The sequence below is a fragment of the Dipteris shenzhenensis genome, chromosome 32, assembly GCF_047967505.1.
Source record: "Dipteris shenzhenensis isolate YYH24624 ecotype China chromosome 32, Dip_SZ_1.0, whole genome shotgun sequence".
NCBI lineage: Eukaryota > Viridiplantae > Streptophyta > Polypodiopsida > Gleicheniales > Dipteridaceae > Dipteris > Dipteris shenzhenensis.
In genome coordinates this window covers 1,463,513-1,473,243 of record NC_141627.1, presented here as the reverse complement: position 1 = coordinate 1,473,243, position 9,731 = coordinate 1,463,513, and the positions used below count along the sequence as shown (strand labels likewise).

Genomic DNA, 9,731 nt, shown 5'->3' with positions numbered 1-9,731 from the left:
TAGGACATCATATTCGGAGCATTGATAATCTTCAGGATGCTGATAGTCTCGAACATAAGGTCACGTTGGTTCGTGCATATATTGGGTCGATAGATCTTGGAACTTGCAAGCAGTTGTCGGCATGGAGGCACAACAGTGCAACACATTAGGCAGTATCAGATCGAAGGAAGATTCGCGAGGGTGAAACTTGAGAGATTGTATGCAGTTCGGGGCACGTGGAGGAGCAGAGCAAATGTAAACGTCTGATTGACACGGGCAGCGATACCCGGTGGATTGAAAGGGGCGATCAGCAGGTACAAGCCAGGCGTGTGACTAAGGACGAAAGCGGTTTGGAATCTTGGATTGCTTTTGAGCGACCGACCGTGTCTGCGAGCAACACTCGCCCGTACTCCGTGGTACACTTGAACCCCGGCGCCTGCTGCCGTATTTGAGTCGTGGATTCGCTTTATAAGAAAGTTTGATTTCGAAGCCGGAACAACGTGCTAATAATGTAGGTCGATGGATCGATGATTCATATCGACGATCAAGCGATGATCGATCGATCGATCAATCGTATAATTTGTATCCTTCAGTTACTCTCCTCATCGTTTTGTTTTGTTCCAAATGCTCCGCCATCAATCAAACAGCCCGCTGCCCCCTCGACGTATTCCCATCTGCAACGTACTCTCTCGTGTACCTATCAGGCGCTGAATTATTTGTACGTCTCTGGGTTGAGCTTTTGCGCTTCAGGCAGAAGATGCGCGCTGTGATTCCAGAATTGAGGCAGCGGCCCCTTGTGAGCACGCAGTGCACATCAACCAGAATTCTGTCGAATTTCTGAAAGGTGCCCGCACAGCCAGGCACCACATGCACGATACGTTAATCCCTTAATACGAAAAAATAGTTGATCTGAGAAACTCAGGGAAACCGATGAACCTAATAGTTTTGGATGTTTGACATATGCTGCTGCTGATGTGCATCCCTCAAGTGATTTGGCCTTGTAGAATCCAGCAATCTGTGCAAATGTTTACCGGTTAAATTAAGGTCGGCTTTGGTGAATCTTGCAAATCTAGTCTCTTTTTGCGTTCCAGCTGCCTATAATAACCCCCTTCAGCATCGACCATTTGGAGACGCATCTCGTCTACTTCATTGGTAATAAAGCCCAATTCATGCCCATTGTAGTAGCTAATTTATCGCACCAATATCTTCCTCCAATCATGCCTGTGTGGTAGCTACCTTCGTTTGCTGCTCTCACTTCAACTTGCCGTCGTCAAGGCCCAGCTCGTACGAATGCCTAAATCCAGCTGCCAGGTTCTCGTGTTTCTGCTGTTCTACCTCCAATTTTGCTATACAGCAATTGCAGCTGCTCGAGGGGATGCCATCACCGCCTCCATCACGCGCAAATTGGCCTATCCGGATTTTAAAGACGAGGAAAAAACTGATGCTCTCACTCTTCTCGGCTGCGCTACTGTAGACAGAGCCTCGGGCGTCATCAGAATCCCGGGGTCTGCCAATGCTTCGACCTCACCGCACGATCTCACCAATCGAGCTGGGAGAGCTCTTTACAGCTTTCCATTCAGGATGATGGATCCCGATACGAAGACCACCTCGTCGTTCCACACCACCTTCTCTTTCCGGATCAACAAGGTAACGGCGGGTGCCAACCACTCCAGCGACAGTGGCCTCACCTTTCTGATCGTGCCCGACGAGCTCACAGTGGGTCGAAACGGAGGGTGGCTCGGAATGATGAACGATGCATGTGATCAGAGCTACAAACCGTTTGCCGTGGAGTTCGATACGTTTAAAAACGAGGAGTTCCAAGATCCAAACGATCATCATATCGGCATCAACTTCGGCAGCATCGTGTCCAGCCAAACGGCCGACGCTGCTACCGCTGGAGTCTCCTTAGGGGATGGCTCTACAGTCCGAGCTTGGATCAGCTACGACAGCGGGAAGCAGATGGTGGATGTCCGTGTTGCTAAAGAAGGTAGTTTGAAGCCGCTGCAGCCCCTGATCGCTGCTCCCCTCGATCTCTCGACGATCTTCAAGGAGTACATGTTCGTTGGCTTCTCAGGAGCCACCGGATCGAGAGCGCAAGTGCACAGCATTCTGTCCTGGCATTTCTCCTCCGATAGCACCGGAATCCTGCGATTTCCGAAGGACGCGACCTGTATTCGAGAAGTCGTAACAAAGAGGAGTGCGCCCAGTGCTTTCATAATTTTCTGTCTCGTTATCCTCATAGTGTTTCTGGCGGTGATGAATATTGCTTGTATTTCGCGCAAGAGGGCAGAGGGTGACCCTGTTGCAGTGAAACTAATAAGATCGAAAGAGAGACCACGCCCCTTGCACCGGCCTCGCCGCTTCTCTCTCGGGGAGATCTTGGAAGCCACCAGGCTCTTCAGCGAGGGGGAGGTGCTGGGCTTCGGAAGCCATGGAGTCTTCTTTAAGGGCGTGCTTGCGGATGGAGCGCCGGTCGCCATAAAGCGCTCCTCGCCACTCTTCTTGCAGCAGATAGGCCGCCATCAGAAAACGCTGCTCAAGGAGATAGAGATATCCGGCCGGCTTCACCACCCGAATCTGGTACCTCTGCGTGGATGGTGCCTCGAGAAGGGAGAGTTGCTCTTCGTGTATGATTATATGGCCAATGGGAGTCTAGACAATTGGCTGTTTTCACGCGGAGCCCTACCGTGGGTGCGCCGCTACAAAATTGCAAAGGAGATCGCTAGCGCCCTGGCGTTTCTACATTCCGGGTGGGAGAAGCCGGTGGTGCACAACGCCGTTAAGATAAGTAACGTACTTCTGGACGTAACGTTCAGGGCGAGGTTGGGAGACTTTGGGCTTTGGCACAGATCAGAGACGAAGGTTCTGCGGGCTGAAGGAGTTTCAACAAAAGCTGGCAAGAAGCGAGATCCGGGATCCGTGAGCGGGACGTCCTGTGTGCCGCCAGAGAGCGGGCAAGTGAGGGAGGCAACGAGGGAGATGGATGTGTATTGTTTTGGGGTGCTAGTTCTGGAGATTGTGTCGGGAAGGAGCTCACTGGAAGAGGATGTGGTAGAATGGGTATGGAGGGTGCGCGAGGAGGGATCAGGAAGCGAGTTGATGGAGGTGGTGGACGAGGAGCTGGGTAGAGGAGGGGAGGGGAGGTGGAGAGGCTACAGCTGCAGCTGGGAGGAAGAAGCAGCGGCTATAGTGAGGATAGGATTGCTATGCACGCAGGAAGATACGGAGGCGAGGCCAGGGATGGATATGGTGGTGAAGGTGTTGAATGGGCAAGCAAAGATGCCGGAGGTGCCTGTGAGCAGAAAGAGGAAGAAGAAGGCAGCAGTGTCGAGCTTTTTGCAAGCAGATCATTCTGGGGATCATGGCGTGTGCAGTGTTTTCAATCTTTGGAGCCCTCTTCAGGTGTGCATGGACATCGGCCACGACCAGCAGCACCAGCACCAGCAGCAACACTAGCAACAGCAACAACACGAGCAGCAGCAGCAACAACAACAACAACAACAATAACTTCGCAGAGGCTCTTGTGGTTGATCGTTTCAAGCTTCACTTCATCATCTTCTTCTTCTTCACTCTCGCTTATTCACCAGCAGTAGCAGTAGCAGTAGCAGCACCAGCACCAGCAACAACAACGTCCAAGACGTTGATCGTTTCAAGCTTCACTTCATTATCTTCTTCTTCTTCTTCACTCTGCCTACATTGGCCGCGACGGCCACCAGCACCAGCACCAGCACTAGCACCAACAGCAGCAGCAACAACAACAACGTTGAAGGGTTGATCGTTTCAAGCTTCACTGCATCATCTTCGCTCTCGCTTACTTCTGCATATATTGGCCACGACCAGCAGCAGCAGAAACAACAACATGTAGGGGTCGCTCTTGTGGTTGATTGTAATTAGCAGCAACAACAACGTAGGAGACGCTCTTGTGGTTGATTGTATAAATACTCTCTCTTGATCCTGCATACATTATTACCTAGCTTCAGCTTCTTTCTTATAATAATATAGGAACTTCGAGGTTTTGCTTAACTTTTTTGGTTGATCTTTAAGATTCCACTCCCTAATTCATTAACCTGTTTTGATCCAGCTTAGCTCAAATCATCCCCATGAGTTGGACTTTGAAATCTTCTCTACCTCACTTGATATGCAGACACCTTCCCCTTGTTTGCTCCTCCGTTCACCGTGTTCTCCCCAAATGTCACAATTTTAATTACTCTCTAAATTCGCCCTCGCTTCTAACCGGAAATGCCGTCCATAAATATAAAACTGTAAAATACATCGTTGCATGTCCTATTCAGCTCACGTACTATGTCTCTAAACCAACGCACCTTAGTGAGGGACCTATCTTTAAAAAAACGGTTTAATTCATGAGAGAGGAAATGTAAGAAAATATTATAATTTACCCGAAAATCATCAATGCTTTGAAGTTTATGTAGTGCATTAACAAGCCTAATGGGAGATTTAAAACCCACACGCGTTAGCACATATACACAAACACTCTTTTTTTTGTGTGGAAATCCATTTATTACAAAAAGCAATCCCAAAGAAAGGGACGCATTGAAGATATCATTATAAGACAAGAAGGCAAGATAATCCACATGTAGACAATCATAGAATGATTGCTGTAGTGATGCCAAGAAGAACTAATATGCTCCAAGAGAGAGATCACCAAAGCCCCAATGATTGTCATCCTTCCATAGGTCCGCCGTACCCAATAACAAACCTAGCAAAAAAGAAGATCGTAACCGTGCCTAACCAACCTAGCAAAAAAGAAGATCTTAACCGTGCCTAACCAGATGAAAACTGAAAACACACACACACACACACACACACACACACACACATTTTTATGTCCAAATGTTACCTTCAAGGCTATGCAAACATTGCCTTCCAAACACATCCCCATTTTGTTTTCTTTATGTACATTTAAAACCATCATACATACCCATTAGAAGAGCATCTATAAAATTCAACCTAAAGAAGAGACATGAGAAAATCAATGCTCTACACCACAAGTTATCCAAATGATCCACATCCCTTTTAAAAGATGCATGCAATATCAACCAACACATGGGTTATAGGAATCTTATAAGCCCAACAAAATAAAAGGTTCTGATGTTGCAGTTTTATTCACATATGACAAAATTGTGTTAAACATACAAGCACCCTTCTTTCTTTCTTTTTAAAACAAAAGAGGCCAACCTATATTATAGGCTGGTTAGGCAAAACAAATACAAAAGAGTAGGCTAATGACATGGGGCTACCTCAAGTTCTGCCCCAAACAGCCTCGGGGGGGTCACTCATCATATGTAACCCTATCACGTGAGTTCAACAGAAGGATATTTTTTATTTCTAAAATTTACAGAAATAAATATACATAAGGGACTATTTAAAATAGTTTTGGGAAAAATTTACAGATTTGTATAGAAAAGGGGTACATTTTATTAATGAAAAATTTACAGATAAGGGATTTTAGAAATAGGCCTTGAACGCACGTGGTATAGAGGGTTTATACATAGTGACCCCCCCGAGCAAACAGCTTAGTTGTTGTGTTGCAGATGTGGCAACTTAGAGTCTTTCTGGTTTGGACATTTTCTTTTCGAGACCTTAAATGCTGAGCACAACCTCAATCACCAGGGTGGCTAGGAATACTTTTGTCGAACAATAGAAGATTTGGTAGATCGGGGCACCAATGGGTGGTAAGTTTGTGACTTCTACCTTATATCTTCGGATCATATGCCATTGCTATGATTTGATCCATTGAGGATGCTTGGCATAGATTAGATGCGGGTATTGGTGGGATGCTAGGATCAAGGGGATGTGGTGCACTCAGAATAGGGTGATATCCCACCTTGGCTTTAGTGGCTAATAAATTCATTAACAAGGTTGGAGAGCTATCGATGATGTTGTTCACCTATTTGTGGGTGGTGTGGATCGAGCTATAAAGTTTCTAGGCTGCAAGCACCCTTCGTAGTCATGGTGTTAAACAATGTAACCTTGTTAGTCTTTAATCCTTTGTATTAGCCTCCTACTTTTATTCTCAAAATAGCAAAGTCTTAAATTTGTGATAGCAAAGTGTGTGACACGTTCAATACAAAAATTATGGATCACTATGGAATTGAATGTATACTAGTATTAGCATACTATTACCATGCAATTTGTGCTATAAATTTTATTTAAATATCATTAAATGCATTTTAAAGTAAACGTGTGGAATAATCCACACAAGCTCATTAACATACACTAACAGATTTGAATCTTCATTGACAAACCTCTTATAATTTGATAGTGGAAGTCCAATATGAGCAAGCTTGATGCGCTGTTTCTTTTAGATGAGGACTCGGGGGGTGTACTACTAAGAAAATCTAGGTATCACATGTGTTCAAGGGGTATTAAAAAAACCCCTCAACTAAAATTATTTTCCCAATAAAACAACCCCTCTTTACTTATGAACTAAAGGATTTTTTTCTAAAGTTGAATTAAAAACCCCCTCTTGTTATTGTAAACCTGTTAAAATTTTTCCAAAAGTGGAATTAAAATACCCCTCCTTTTGAATGCACATGGTACACTAAAATTTTGGGAGGTGAACCCCCCGAGGATGAGGAATATTGCTTGTTGTCCAAATAAAATTCCCACAAGCTTCCAAGTACTTAGGCTCATTTGAAAAGAGCTAGAAAAAGTACAACTTGGCTTAACTCATTTCAAAAGATGGTCAAATTTCTTAATCACCTTTTGGAAAAAGATAAATTTCTTAATCAACTTTTGGGAAAAGATAAAAAGCTATTAAAAAAATACAAATTATGTTCTTTTCATATTTAGATAGAGATCTGTTTGTTTGGGCTTAAATGAGGTTATGCATCCATAACATCTTATAGGTGAATGGTAACGATAAAGTGTAAATTTGAAAACACTAAAAGCAAATGAATCCTAGAATCAAATCCCATCGAGAACTCCATACATTTATTAAGGATGAAGACACAATATTCTAATCTTTGGGATAAGGATTATAAATGCAATACCCCAAATGAACTCTTGTGGCATCCACTATCATGGCCTTTGTAAGCTAAACTGAATTGGCACAAGAATATTACTAGGTAAATGCTCATTACCAATCACGTGGAGGCTACATCACTATAGATTCTTTTATATTAATACAAAGTACTAGTGACTACATACATTTCTAGTGCTCTAGTTCAACATTGTGAATAAAATATTCAAAGCTTTATTTCTTTTCTTTATATTTTGATAAGGATGAAAATTTTCTAAAATTTATATGTCATAGGTTTTGTATTTTTTAAAAACTAGTGCATGTAAGATTTCAACACTTCCACCATTTGCACCAATAGCAACATTTATTTAATAGGAGATTACTTGGCCAATGATCAAAACAACCATTTATGTAAGCATTGCAATAACCATCTATATAAATATTGATATAAATGCTAATATTAGCGCTTATATGGACTCTATACTGATAAAAATTAAAGATGCTTTTGGGAGTAATATCGATGTTGAAAAATTGCAAAAACTGTAAAAAGTAGATTGTGTGTGTGTGTGTGTGTGTGTGTGTGCAGGATTCATGAACACAACCGCCTCCCAAACCACAAGCGGTTTGAAGTTTCTATTATAAAACGAGAACATACCTTAGTCTTGGAAAGTTTACCTATGAAAAAGGAGATAATTAAATGAAATGCACCAAATGATAAGATACTAAGTAATACAGATACTTACAATAGTACTTTGTCTCCATCTTTGTTGAGCATCAATCCCAAAGCAAGTGCATTACATTTGGGGAGGAAGGAGAGTATGATCTAGTTTTCCTTTGTAAGATTGGGTCTCAATCTTACAAACTGAAACCCATACTCTCCCTCGATCCCAAATCTATCTCTATTTCTCTCATTGTTTGTCGAGCATGAATCCTCCAAGTAACAAGAAGTGAGGCAAGATTGGGTCAAGGGAGCATTGATTATTATTGATAAGAGATATAAAGAATAGGTTCCTTATATAAGACTCAATAATAATCTATGTCCTCCACACTCAATCTTCTCTCAATTATCACTTACTTTATCATCTCTCACCGTCTCTCTTGATCTCTTTCCAAGAAGCATATTGCAAGGAGATCAATGGCATGGACGGTGAAATGCAAGAGACTGCATGTCAGACAAACTAGATGGCTTGGATCCGAGATCCTCCTAGACACGGCATCAGGTCCACCTCCAATAGAAGCGATTCAGTAAGGAAAAAATCCCGTACAAATAGTAATTGGTGGATGAAGAATAAGTTCCAATGGCAAACCAGAATTATGAAGGTATGGTTAGTTATAGAGACAAGTTAACAAGGGACCTTGATTCCATAGCTATCATCAAAATGCTTGCATTGGCAAAATAGAGAGCTAATAACCAATTGCAAATCAATCCCCTCCAAGTGATGGGAGCCAAATAGATGAGTGCAAGGTCAAATCTTGATGACTAGGAGGATGGCACGAGAGTTATATTAGAACCATTGGGAGGATGGTGGAAGAGTTATATCCGAACCATTAGAAGATATAGTAGAGGATCCAAAAGTGGGATCCGATAAAGAAGAAGAATATTGCAACACACACAATTACTATATATGATGCATTTACTATGCTCCCCATAATGGGTGAACCCAAATATGGGTATATATACAAAAATGAGGATAAGGGGATAAGACCCATGTATCCCATATGCATACGAGCAGTGCAATTTATATTATCAACACCCCCTCTTAAATTACAATTACAAGATGAGGGTGGAGTACAAAACAAAAGTTTGGATACCTACTACTGTAAGCTAAGCGAAGTACTTGGCTTTTTGGTTGAGTGACAGAGGGATGGAATCCTACACATGCCCTATTCTCCACACTCGTCTATGAGTCCAAGGCTAGGGGTGAAGCGCTTGAGATGGGGGGACTGTGAGGGTGATGATCTTGGGAGGGATGAATGATAGTTAGCAAGCAGAGCAATCCAAAGGATTTGGAGGAGAGTATTGATCTCAAACCTGATGCCACGAGTGATTCAAAACCCGCCGAGGATAATGGTGTGCATGTTGGTCTACAACCAATTCCACCCTATGCTAAGAAGCTAGTCCAAAGCTTGATATGTGGTTTCCCAGAACCTTGTTGACAATGTGGCTAGGAAACTCATTAGTGCAGAAGCAGGTAGATGAGCAAGGGAAGTGGTGTTGAGATATAGTGCCATGTGCACATAAATTAGAGGCTAAGGTATGGTGTATAAAGAATTAAAGTAGCTACCCAAGGATGTGGACTACATGATGTGAAGATGTGGAGCAAGGACTACCACATGTAGGGATGTGGATGGGAGGATCCCATATGGTTTGACTATTCTAAAGGTTCTCTCTATATGAGAAGCCTATCTTGTGTTGTTCAACCTATATACATTGCAATAGATTAAGTGTTGCCTACTTTATGACTCTCTCATGGTGTTTCGATCCTCCTTAATCATATGTATTTAGATTAGGAGAGCTTGATCCCTCACTTTTACATGGTATCAGAGCTTAGTTCTAGCTCTTCTTGATTAGTTGTAGGCACACCATAGGTTCTTATGCTTTCTCATGCTTTCTCTTGAGTGATCTCCTTAGTCCACTCTTTTCCATTCACTTTCTCTTGAGAAAGTGTAGAGATTTCCTTCATTACAAACTTGTGTGAGAGAGAGATTTGCTATTTAGTGAGATTTTTTTGAGAGTTGTTCTTAGAAGGGCTTGAGAGAGGTTTGTCGA

At 42.8% G+C, this 9,731-nt stretch overlaps 1 protein-coding gene across 1 annotated transcript; it reads left to right on the top strand.

The window, feature by feature from the left end:
• The first annotated feature begins 932 nt into the window (after nucleotides 1-932).
• On the top strand, nucleotides 933-3,985 carry LOC147880160 (L-type lectin-domain containing receptor kinase VIII.2-like). The gene has a single exon (XM_087370971.1). It carries the CDS (start codon nucleotides 1,270-1,272, stop codon nucleotides 3,433-3,435), a length of 2,166 nt encoding a protein of 721 aa, XP_087227097.1. The 5' UTR covers nucleotides 933-1,269; the 3' UTR covers nucleotides 3,436-3,985.
• The last annotated feature ends 5,746 nt before the right edge of the window (nucleotides 3,986-9,731 follow it).

Coding starts and splice junctions, on each gene's coding strand:
- LOC147880160 (XM_087370971.1), top strand. CDS start 1,270: ATGCCTAAATCCAGCTGCCAGGTTCTCGTGTTTCTGCTGTTCTACCTC.